Raw genomic sequence first — 13,095 nt, forward strand, 5'->3', positions numbered from 1 at the left:
TCTGAATGAATGATGAAAAGTGTCAGGGAAATACAGAATTGGATTGATTTTCTTTTAATAATAAATAATCCTTCTAATTTATTTGGATGAAAGTAAATGTGTCTGCTATGGTTTTGCTTTTGCCCTGTGCCAGGATTCAGCTCACAGTGAATTCTTAGCAGAGGTCTAAGGCTTTGAAAATTGCTTTCTAATGGAAATGGTGACAGATCATTCACTACAGTAGTATAAATGCATTGATTTAACGTGAGTATAGTTGTCCTAAGTTACAAAATGCATGACACAGTATGTGCTGAGCATATAGGGAGTATCTTTGTAGTTTTAACTAATTAATTACATGATTCATACTATGTTAATCTTTCTCAAACATAGGGCCCCTGACAATTTTGAACAGGTATCATTCAGGGGCTGAGATACATTTGTACTGTTGTGACACTGTGATCTCACTGTAATTGCTGTGCTGGAAGGGGACCAAAAAGCATTTAACATGCTGCAGTTAATCACCAGTGCAATTACAGGGACACTGAAGTAGATACGTTTTCCTGCTACCAAGTCGTAGCAACTTCTGAATCGTAACAAACCATTGCTGGATGTGCTGGAAGGCTTTTTTCCCAATAAAAATGCAGAACCTGGGATTTTATAGTCGTACTTAATTAGTATCTGTGGTTTTTAATGTCTTTAAAACTAAATGTCTAATGCTCATGTGCTGCATGAAAGCATTTTTTCTCCAAAATCCTTATTCTTCCATCATCAAAAGACATATGAGCAAAAATTAGTTTAAAGAATTATGATTATTGTAATGTTGTTTTTCAAGCATTGAGAATACATACCTGTATGTAGTAGTAGAATTTTTACTCTGAGGCAGCTGCACAATTCTTGTCATTGGTGAGCATCTGCACTAATAATACTAGTTCACCATTACCTTAAAAAGTCTAGGTGGCATGCTAATGCGGGTGAAACGGAGCATTTTGTACTGTCCTTTGGCACTTGAGTAAAGTTAGTGTTAGATTTAGTGTTTCTGGTCTCCTTTTGTTTTTTGTCTTAAAGATGGGATGGGGAAATTATGAAGCACCTGACCATCTGCTGGAAAATGGAGGATTCTGTTACCAAAACCTTCATTATTTATTAGGTGTGCCTGTCTAAGTTTCTTGGCAGATGTTTGTTTTTGGAGACTGAGTATCTTGAGATCAGTCAAGTTTTGGTATACTTCTTTTTAACTGTCTTTGCACAAAATTTTCACATGTGACTTGTTCTTGAATCTTCAGAGTGAGATTGCCTTTTGATTCTGTTTATTCTGATCAGCTGCTGTGCGTCTAACAGTTGTATCTTTGGGACTTAGGGCTAGAATTCACTTGCGTTCTCGGAATGTGGTTTTGTATTGGTAGTCATTTACTGGAAGAGGGGAAGGAAAACCAAACTTCCAGTGAAGACAGAGTAGAATGTGCATTGATTTGAATGGTACCTTGCAGTGATATACTGTAAAATGGCAGGGAATAAAAGGAATAATTGATAGGATAGAGCATAATATTGAGCTTATAAGATCAAATGCTCTTCTTGGAGCAGATAAAGCCACTTCACACCTTCATAAGAATGTAATGGAATTACCATATGAAAATGAAATCAGGGAAGCAATCTCTTCAGTTTTCTTAATTAGTTATATATCAATTGAGGTACACGATATGAGCGCATATAGGATTTGAAGTATGTGTTTTTTCCTATTTAATGCTTGTTGCTGGCTCTCAGTTTGCCTTATGAACCTTTAACTGGAGATGCAGATAAACATCTGTCTGAGGTTGGGAGCTTAGAGTGGTCTGTGTGCACATCTGTCTGAATGCTCAAATGGTTCCCTTTGCTGTGGTGAGTTGTAGGCACAACAGCACAAGTAAGGGATGATGGTTTGGAGAGCCTCAAATGCACATTTTATTTTTACCCTTACATGTAATTTATTTCCTTCTTAAAGTATAGACATGTTAGAACTTCCAGGATTTTCCATTTCTGTAAATTTCTTCTCTTTCAAAATCCTTGCATCATTGTTACTGCTTTCATGGCCATGATATTAAGGGAGTGGGTTTTTTCCTTTGGCAGAAGAGGCAATTTTAATACCTTCACTGTTCTCAGACCAAACCCTGCCGGACTGTTGCATGCAATCATTCTGTAGCCTCTGGGCTTGAAGTATCCTCTGCGTTTAACTTGGTCTGCTGCCTGACCTTCTGAGCTTGCTTCACCTTGTGGTTTCCAATCTACATAATAATTTTGTGTTACACTTTAGTTAAATGGTTTCTTTTTGACAGATGGAAGTACCTCCAAAGAGAGTTTAACTATATATTCTGCCTTAGTGATAATGCCATTCTATTTGACTTGATTTATCTATAAATATGAATGTCTTTCTGAATACCAGCTTAAATTATGTACAAGTGGAGATTATAAATTATCTGTATAAAAATGACTTTCTAGGGATATTGTACATATAAAATGTATACTATGAGTAATTCTGAATGAGGTGCTGTTAAGCATGAAGCTGACTTTTTATGAGGGAAATCTCAGAATTGCTATAATTTGTGCAGTTAAAACCTGTGGTAATTTGATATCTGATTCAGAAGCATATCCCAAGCCAGCTGTGTCAGAAGAGTGTAGAAGTGCTGGGTGTCAGCCTAAAGACTTGCAGTCTAAAACACACAGTTCTCATTGCCAGGACTAACTTAGAATTCTAGCTGTGCTGTATCTTATACACCACTACAGTCATGATATTGTTATGTGTTCCTAGAAACAAGAATTGTATTGCCTTCCCTAAGTCATCCATGACACTCTTTTTCCTATGAAGTGGAAACGGAAGGTTTTGTCGTGATTAAGACTTGGATGTTTCAGAACTTTGAGTGTTTCAAATAAAATTGTCCCTAGAAATAACAGATATTGCAGATGTATGATATATTTGAGAAGGTTGTTGGGAACAAAGAAATTTTACATTTTTATGCTCCTCCCTGGAACTATGAGCTTCTGGTGAATTCTGGGGTCATTGAGAAATAATTAAACCAGTGATGTAGTTAACATGTGCTCCGCGAGAGAACAGCAATGTGCAGGTTTGCTCAATTTTAAGTCTGGTGAGTGAACCCTTGCCTGCTGAAAAGAGGAGATCCTAGCAGTGAGAGAAGTGATTTGCAGTATAGCAAAAGGCTGTCAAACATTTTACTTGACATACACTGACCTACAAAATTTGATGTACATAAACTGCATAATGCATTTTCTTTATAAAACTCTTGCTCCAGTTAAATACTGCATTTTCATAAAGAAGCTGATTGTTGATCAGTGCTGTTACTCTGTCTTTGCTGTTTTCTTAGTTCTAGTGTAGTGTTGCTGTTTGTATCTGCTCTCACATAAGTGGTTATGTAAAAGAAACTAATTAAAAAAAACACTCAAGGTTCAGGTTCTCATCCTAGTAGCAGCTTCAGAGTGACTTGGATGCCTTGAAAAGGCATATATATATATATACAAGGATCAAAGGGAAAGTGATCCTTGAAACTGTAACAGTGTTACTTGGCTTACAAGGTCACTTGTTCCAATAGTGCTGTTCTTTCAGAAAGCTTCATGGGGTTTTATGTGTTAGATGTACATGGCAGCTTTTTTTTTCTTTTTCGCAGAGCCGTATGTTGTGTTTGAGTCTTTGTTTTCCATTGTTGCTGTGCTGATAAGCAAATATTATATGAGGCTTTGGATTGATACTTAACAGCTGAGATGGTTGATTATACCACTGAAACGTTTGTCATTGCCCATTCCAATGTCATCAGTATGAATCAGCTGAACTCTCCCTTTCTTTTTCTTTGCTGCCCCTGGGGTTTAATGGCTTTGCAGAGAAGGTCCTGCCTGGCATATTGAGCTGCTCCAGAAGGTCTAACCCATAAGCAGTGAGTACTGAACTGCAGCACACTGATGCTGTAGGTGTTGACTCACCATGCTTTTTTTAATTACAGTTCTCTTGAAGGTAGATAATCTGTGTAGGCCGTCAACACATTGAATCTTTGGGTATCTACCAGTCTGAAGATGTATTTGTATGGCTACAAGTGCTGTTTTGCTTTTCTTGGGAATTAACTTTTCTCCTGTGCACATACTGTTTGCATTTAAAACTAGCTTTCATGTGTCTGTGGCTCTTGCTATAGCTTGCAAATGGTTATGTCTCAAATCTCCAGGAATATGTGTTCTTACAGAATTTTTGAGCCTGATGTAAACCAGCTTTCAGATGTGCATGAATTGAAAAGCATCTGTAATGTTTTGGTGTGACTGATACCAAGATATGATTGACCAGATCTGGATTTACTTTGTTATTAGAAAGTAATTTAAAATAACCATCTGCAAATTCAGACAGGGGGAATCTGTAATTCCGATATGTGTTCGTTTGTGATAAAATAGCTTTGAAAAAGTTATAAATTTTTTTTTGTCTCAAGGTAACAAGCAGTTTTTTATAATTTATGTGTTGTTAGACTCGGATCTCCTCTCAAAATTCCTTTCCTGTTTGGTTGGAGGTAGAAAACAACTGTTTTGGTAGTCTGAGTTGTTTCTTTGTATGTATTTTTCTAGGGAGAAAGGTGTGACTAATTTGGCTAAATTATATTTTCCAGCTGGAGGCTGCTCTGAGGAGGAAAAAAAGTCTTATGGGCATGGACAGTTTTGGTGCCAGTACAGAATAGGTGCTTTGAGACTTGCCCTGGATGGCGTTAATGCCTGTAAATAATGGCAGAGTTGATTCAGGAATGCTGAACAAATCAAATATTGGACAGTGTGCGCAGAAGCCAGTTCATTCTTACCTAAAGATAATCCAACACGTAGAGAACTTTTGAGAATATTCTCCGGGTCACTTTGTAAAGGAGATGTGATGTAGCAGAGAACTTTTTGTAAACTGGGGGAAACATAATGTATTGCTTTGGATATTTTCATGGGAGCCTTAGAGAGGTCTTATAACCCTAATTAATTTTTTTTTTTTTGCAAGGCTACTGACTTTCTGAGGTTTGAACACCTGTGGCATAATTGCATATGTACTTTGTAGACATCTTGGAGGCTTAAGATATTGCAGCTGTTTTTCTCTCAGCTGAAGGTTGCTGCCCTCAAAGCTGAGCCACCCTTGTGGATCATATGAACTATCCTAGTCCATGTCAGTGCAAAGTCAGCCAGGTTATTTTAAATTACTGCTGAATGCAGCTGAGGGTAGTAATGAACAGCTTGATGTAATAACTAGTTAAACCATTCCATCTAGACTTCCAAGAGCACATCTGTCTGTGTCCTTATAAGTACAATACTTTAATCTCTCCATTGCTGTATTGTATTCAGAATTTGTCAGGACTGCAGAGCTGTTGCCAAGGGGAGTCTGCTATTCAAATGGAATGTATTGGTGCTTCCTATCTATCATTATTATCACATTGCAGTACAAAGATTTGAATGATGAATGTGTAACACATACATTGAATGGTAAAGTAAGTTTATTTTCATATATGAGATAAATGTATAGAAGTCATATTTTGGAAATTCTTGGAAAGAGATTATCATACAAAGTCTTTTTCTATACTCTTGTTTCTAGTTCAGCCACTTCTAGCCTCTTACCTTTGATTCTTAACCATTTAAGTTCTTACCTTCTCTGTACCCTTGCTTTATTGCCCCCAGAACTTCCCTGTATTGATTAGATATATAATAAATTTTTTAGCTCTATTTTTTTTTATTTTTTGCCCCAGGTCCAGCAAGACTATGAATCTCTGTTCCAAATGCTTTGCTGGTAAGTGCAGTAAAAGGTTTTGTGTTTCCCTTAGATTATTGAAACCACATTGTTGGCATCTCCCTTAGGATTGGTGCATGGGTTTCTTTTCCTTCAGTGTGTATATGTAATCAGATTTTCCCCACTTTAGTGTTTCCTTTATTTGCTAATTAAGAACCTCTTGTGTAAATGTACCCATCAAACTTAGTTCTTGAAGTTTAGGGAATTTAGGTACATCCTTGTACCACAGAGCTCCGTTGCCAGCACAGCTCCTGTATGGATGATGTGGTTTCCACAACACATAAGCCTGAATTTTAATTTGGAATTTTGTAGGATTTATTTTGTAATAACTTCTGATACGTAGAATGGATAAAAAAATTAAAAGGAAAAGTTGCTATAGAACACCTCATTCCATTTCCTCTAACTTGCAGACCTTGAACATTAAATCATCAGTAAGTCATCCATGGGCTGTTCTAATTACTTCATATTATCTTCTTATTGTAAGGTCATTGTATTGTGTAAAATCTTAGGAATTGTTTTTGGCCTTCTGTTAGCAGCTCCTAGCTTTGCCCTTCTGAATTAATTTTTTTGGTATTACTTAGTATTGTAAGCTTACTTTTAATTGTAATTAAAGTCCTGTCATAGCTCATGATTTTTAACTGCCTGGGGGCAACAGATAAAGTTTTAAAAGGTCCAGCTTTTTTTTTTTTTAACTTTAAAGCTTATTTAACATTTTTAAATTAAAAAAAAATTAATTTTGACTTAGATGTCAGATCTTGGGTTCAGCATCGCTTCATTAAACAATCACCTGGGAAATAAAGATTGCTAAAAAGTTGTTCAGCAAAATGTATTTCTCTGGCTGTTTTCCAAAGGCATGGGTCTCTGGAAATGGTATATTGAAGAAAGTATAAGTCAGTTCTTGTACTCTTTCCTTACTGACCACAGTCACAAACAAGTCTTTGATTTGACTCAGAAGGACTGTTAAGTTCATATTAGCACTGTAAGTAGCTTGTGTTTGTGTACTCAGCAATGCAGGTGTTCTGATTCTGTGACATCAAAACAGCCTATCCCTCATTTGCTGAGTTTAGCAGAGTACCCAACACTTCACAGCCAGCAGACCAGGCATTAGGCAGAGCACCTTTTCTTTTGGTTTTGACTGGTTTGATTTTTTTTTTTAAATTTTGTTTCTCTTAAAAGAGAAGTTCTTGGCTTCTATTCTGCAATTTTTCTGAAATGCCACTACCTGTGATAAAGTTAATTTTTCTCTACTGAAAAATTTTAAGATGAGGCCATATGTGATTGGTGGGGTGGGGGTGGGAGAGCTTATGTTTTTAAATTTTCAAGATGTTCCTTAGAGCCTGTTTATTTTAATGACATAAGTCTTTGTAAGAGTTTTAGTAACTTAAAGAGCTGCTAGTGGTCAGAATAAAGGTACTGTAGAAGATACTATGGAAAAAGACAAATTTATCTTATTTAGATCTTAACTATGGTTCCTTCAAGTAGTATTAAAACTACTCCAACTCTGTTGGAGTCATAACTCAAAACCTCTCACTGTCATCATTCCACCATAAAAGTGATTTTCTATTTTTTCTTTTTTTCCCCTGATGTTACTGAAATATTTTTAGCATATTTTCTATACTGGGTTTCTAGCTACATACTGATATAGAAAGATATGTACTCCTGTTTCTGTAAATTGAACCACCACAGGTAACAAGATTTTAGGCAAGTAAGGTGTTGAAAGATGTTTTTCACTGTTTCAGGGACTCCAGAGAAGGGATGTGAAAACTAGTTCCTCTTTTTTCTCTTTTAAAATGGCAGGTTATTTATTCAAATGTGTTGAAGCAGAGGGAAAATTTCAAAAGACTATTTCTCTTGACCATCATTTCCTTTTTCTTTTATTTCAGAAAAAAGAAATCCACACAATGAAAAAGGTTAGTAACTCTTTAAATTACTTTTTTTATTCATTTTTTCTAGATGGAAGAATCCAGTCTTCCTTTTTTAAAAAATAATTAATTTGAGACACACTGCAGGAAAGACCCTTAGATTTGTGTAAGCATTCTTTTCTTCCATATATCAGGGGAGAAGGGCAACAAGTCCTCAAGGGATGAAACATTCTGTTTACAGTACAGTATGATTTATTCACAGAACCTCCCTATCTTAGCAGGTTTTTCAGACTTTCTGAACTATCAACAAGTTTGTAAATACATGATCATGAAGTCTTCTTTCCTTCTGCGTTTCCTGGCTTCCCCATAGTTCTTGTTCTGCCAGGACAGGGTTACTTTGTGCAGGTTACACGAGGTTATTCTGTACCACTTCAGCTCATTGCCAGGGATGGGGGAAAGGAACACTCCTTCAGGGAGAAGGGGTTGCCCTCCAGTCAAAAAAGCCTGGCAGAGGGAGTGGTTGGGTAAAACCAGTTCTGAGCATTTTGCATGTGAACCGCTGTCCTCTCTCTGGTACATTTTTGTTACTAACATTCTCACTGTTAATGTTTCTTTTCTTATCTCATTGCTGTTTCCAGTAAATTGTTGTCATCTCAGCCTGAGATCTTTACCTTTGTGCCTCCAGTTCTCCTCTCCAGCCTGCCACTAGGGGAGGGAAGGTGAGGGAGCAGCTTGTGGTTTGGCATTTCAGTGGGACACTAAATTTGGGAATGCCATTCCTAAACAATGACACCCATCCCTTGGGGAAAAAATGGTCAAGTTTGACATAAATCAGATTAATTAGCCCAGAATTGGAGCAAAGGGTAATGTCAGTTTTCCTTATTGTTTGATGAAGTGTTTCTGTTTTTTAAATTTATTATAAAAATAAATTCACTGAATTTTTACCCACATTTGTCCAAAGATGAGACAAACTGTAAAAGCAACCAGATAATATGGCAAGGAGACTGACATTCCTTGTTTTGGCTATCTTTTGTAGTTTTTTCATACATTAAACGTGGGAATAGTGCTCACAAGTTATTACAGAGAGAAGTTGCTGGCAAGAAGTGATAAGTGTATGGCAAGAATGAGCTGCATGCTGCACAGATACCTGCAGCCCTTTGCCTGTAACTGCCCAGTGTTTTCATCTAGATCCAGAAAGTTCACTGAGCTCTTCTATACAACCACAAATTTGCTGTTCATTTGCCACAGACTAGCTCTTAGCTTGCAGATAAGGCTTGATAAACACTGCAGAAGAGCTTGAAGTTAGCTACCCTCTTCAGCTTTCTTTGCCTCCTCTTCACACCATCTGCTTGTTCCAATAAGGAATACCTGACTTGCTCTACTTAAACCCTGTAGAAGCAACAGACTCTAAAATGTTCAAGAGCTTCTCTGAAATAATTTCAAGTTAATTGTACTTCTGCAAAGTACTTCACAACATTCTGTCTCAAATTCAGTGCTGACCATGTGTTATCAGTGCCTCAGAGTCTCTAGATACAGAACAAGTGTTACCCTATTTATTGAAGTACTTCAAATAAATATGCTCTTTAGATGGTGAAGGCATAGTTGCCTCAGACTTCCCATGCATCTAGAATACAAGTGCAGTAAAGTGGTGTGGGTTTCAGAGGTTTTTTGATGTTTATTTTTTTGCTGAGAATATAGGCTGGTAAGTAAAAAATGTAAATGATGGCCAGAGTATCTCCCTTAGTAACACCACATCTTTCAAGAATGCTGCAGCCTTTCTTCTTTCAATACCGTAAACTGTGAATTCTGAGTGATTAAATACAAGACAGTGATGAGTTAAAATTTTCAAAAGTACTCTTTATTAACCTATCTTTGCTCCCATTAGGTTTATGGAAGTTCTAGTATCAACTTCAGGTAGGGACATTGTTTGAGTACCTTTTGAAATGCCACTTGATAAAGTAGAATCTTTCAGGCAGGAATTCTGCATTCATGGAAACAGCACCTGGTACCTCAAGAATTCAGTTTTAATTGGAACCTCTGGGAACAATTGAATTGAACAGTCACAGAATGAACTATTACAGAGTGAGAACAAAAATTTAAATAGAGAAAATGATAAGACTACACTTTCTACTTACATCACCCCCCAGAAAGGCAGTCTGTGTTTAATCCATTTGATTGTGAGCCTGGAAGGCCTAATTTGTGTTACGTTGAGGTACAGGAAATGGATTTCAGCTTTTTCAGTAGTGTGCGGAGCTAAAGGTAAGTGCAGCACTGGATGGCTTGGTGGAGAGATGCAATTGCAAAACTGGAAGAAGATAAAATATGGTTAGAGTATTCATGGATTGTGAATCAAAATCATAGGCATTCTGTCTGAACATGTAATTGAAACTTCTAGAGGTGGGTATCTATCCCTTAAACCAGATGTGCAATATTTTTATTCATGTTGTGCAAAGTACTAGATCAGTGTCTCTGAAATTGAAAAAATAACTCAGCCATATAACCCAAGAATTGTCTGAGTTTTAGGGGCTTCCACTCATAGTTCGGTCTTATTTTTAGGTTGATATAAAACACGTTTTTTAAATTACAGGATTTGTGATGAGTAAAAAATTAGGAATTTTTAATCTTCATTATAGTAGCAGAAAGGCAGTATTGCTAGAACTGCATCTGTATTTTCAATACATATGCTTAACTCTGTGCTAGGTTATTATGGAATTTTGAAACTTTGGTAGTATTTTTTATGTTCCTTAATTGAAAAGATCTAATAAGGAGTAAAAAAAAAAAAGGGTGTTAATATGTACTATGTATTATCTGAATCTAGAAGTGTCAGATTATTCACCTGTTGCCTGAACTCAGGTATTTGACTATAGAGTTAGTTCATATTTTTGCATATCTTAACCTTTCTCCTTTGTTGAGCAGGTCTTTATTTTGTCATGCTTAAATCACATGCAGTTTTTGGCTCTTAAAAAATTGGCAGTTTTTTTGTCTCAGACTTATTGAATAGTGCAATTTCCTTTTCTCTCTGTTTTTGTAAATCTTGGGAGCTCTTTAGAGCTTGTCTGTTATTGCTGCCACGTCTGGCAGTAATGACTCCTATTGTAAGCATGAGCTGGCAAAAATCAGCATTCCTGCCTAAATAGATTTTGCTCTTAATTAACTGCTGGTTTGATTCTTACTCAAGCTTTCAGCTTGCTTACTGGAAATCTTTTCAGCAGGTGCATCTTGCGTGTTGCTAGTTCAAATTGTGCTTTTTTTGCTGTACCCTATTGTATGGTAATTACTAAATTATGCTTCATTCAGCATTGTGTTCATAAAGTTTTCAGTCCTAAATGAATGATATGAATCTGTTATGTTTGTATTTTTCATACACTTGTAATTTCTGATGGGAATCCACAAGTTTTAGTACTTTGTTAGAAAAGCAGCAAGAAGTGTTCCCAGAAATTTTAAAACATCACTAAGAACAAGTTTTCTTTACCACTACACAAGACATTTCTTTTTTCAGTATGGTATTCCCTTTGTTGGCTACTAATAGAAGCAAGTGCCTCAATATGTTGCTTCATTAGGTTAGAATTTGCTGCTGTGTTCACATCTTTGTGCTTTGAAGTACCCAGACTGCTTGCTACAAAAAATGGCCCCCACTGACTAGAGTTTGAAATTAGTCAGGCTTTATCTTTAACTTCTATTACATAGTCAAGCTTGCAGCTGAATATTTCTTTGGAAAATTTTGTTGCCATTTACAGTGACAACAAAAATGTTTCATATTTCTAGAGCACCTTCTACTATAGAATGTAACATTTCGGATATAACCATAGATATTGTTTGGCATACATTCAGTTTCTTTTACTCTGTACCCAAAGAATTTCTAAATGAGTAAACCTCGTAGGAAAAAGATGTCTTAGCATAATTAGGAAGCTTGAAATGTGAGATGTGTACTAAGCTTGAAAAAGAGAGTCACCATGAAATGGAATTAAGAAAAACATTGGATAAACTGCTTCAGTTATTTCTACGCATGATTCGCCCTGCTGACCCCAATCATTCATTTTACTCTGTTAGTATGCATTATTCTTTGGCTTTTAAAAAAATGAAAAATCTGAGTAGTAGCTCTGTTTGGATGGTTAAAACAGGGCAATATTTTGTGGAAAGGCTGGGAAGGGATTTTTAGTTGACTCCTTTTAACCCTAACCTGTCTTGAAGGTTTAGAGGGGAAATACAAATCAGGAGAAAATAAATTTATTCAAATACAGTTGTATTTGAATCTAAGCTTAGGACTAATCATTTTACATTTGTCAAATGTAAACATCAACCAAATCACCTAGCATATTTATACAGTACCTTCCTAGGTCTCAGTATATACAGGAGAAGTGGAAATTTGGGAGAGAGGGATACCTGAAGCTTTCTAGTCTTGCTGTAGTTAAAATACAGCTCACATGTTGAGTGAAGTTAGTAAAACATTACTTGAGGTGTCCATATCTACATTGTCATGGCATAGAAGCTGCAGAGTACAGTGCTTCTGTGTTGCTTTTGTCAATACTGATATGATTTGGCTGTGCATTGTATAAAAGGATGTGGAAGATGTTGAATAGAAGGCACAACCCTCACCTTCCCTGGACCTGGCTGTGTGAAGGCATTGTGTACACAGCAGTGCATTGAAGGGTGTCAACAGGGCCAATGGCTCAGCTACTGGTTTGGTGTGCTCAATTATTTTGTCCCTTTTCATTCTCCTTTAAGTTCCCCTGGAGGAAATAGTGAGAAGGGGCAAGCACTGATGGAGGACAGACCCATGAAGTTTCTGTGTAATTGTTAGTGGAAGAAAGAATTTCTTTCAGAGCTGTCACTCAAATGTTGTGTATTGAGGTAGGACAGGTTCTTCTTTTTCTCTTTTCTTCTTTCTGGCTTCTTTAAGTTAGTGGGGCATTATCCTGATACATAAAGTTCTTTTCACCAACACAGTCTAGTAAAACTGAATGCCTTTTAATTAATAACTGTTACCATTTTGCAGTCAATCAATCCTATCAGCAAACTACCCTGTAGGACATTAGTGGCTGTTGGATTGCATCTTGCAAAATTCAGTCTAGTAGACTGGGGCTCATTTGTTAAAAATATAAATTACACTCACACAAAAATATGACCTTTTCTTAGTACTGGCTACTTGAAAAGACTATGGAAGAGTCTTGATTCAATTTTTTGCTCTGTCTTGACAAGACATCACTGATACTTTCCTTGTGTTTTCTTTCTCTTATCTCAGGGGATTGCCAGTCCCATTGTACAGATTGATCTGCAAGCAAAAAGAGTGCTCAAGCTCTTTTTTTCCTCAGACTTTCATTATTTTTAATTTTTCATAGCTATGTTTTCTAGGATGATTTTTTTCCTATATGGTAACGCCAGTTTCTTTCTCTTTTCTAAATATCTTGTTCCCCTTCTAACTCGTAACCTTTCCAAATGACTCGTTGAAGCACCGGCTGTAATTTAGTCTCTTGTGTATAG

General features: G+C 36.5%; 1 protein-coding gene across 2 annotated transcripts in view; it reads left to right on the plus strand.

Annotated features, from left to right (window-relative positions):
- ZFAND3 (zinc finger AN1-type containing 3) overlaps positions 1-13,095 on the plus strand; it is a 134,660-nt gene that overhangs the window by 27,401 nt on the left and 94,164 nt on the right. The window contains exons 2-3 of one of the 2 annotated variants that reach the window (XM_038132886.1): positions 5,712-5,752; positions 7,636-7,662. In XM_038132886.1, coding sequence (XP_037988814.1) covers positions 5,712-5,752; positions 7,636-7,662 — 68 coding nt within the window. Of the gene's footprint in view, positions 1-5,711; positions 5,753-7,635; positions 7,663-9,488; positions 9,529-13,095 lie in introns of those variants that run through there. The other variant, XM_038132887.1, reaches the window with a different exon arrangement.

This window comes from Motacilla alba, chromosome 3, assembly GCF_015832195.1.
Source record: "Motacilla alba alba isolate MOTALB_02 chromosome 3, Motacilla_alba_V1.0_pri, whole genome shotgun sequence".
Lineage (NCBI taxonomy): Eukaryota > Metazoa > Chordata > Aves > Passeriformes > Motacillidae > Motacilla > Motacilla alba.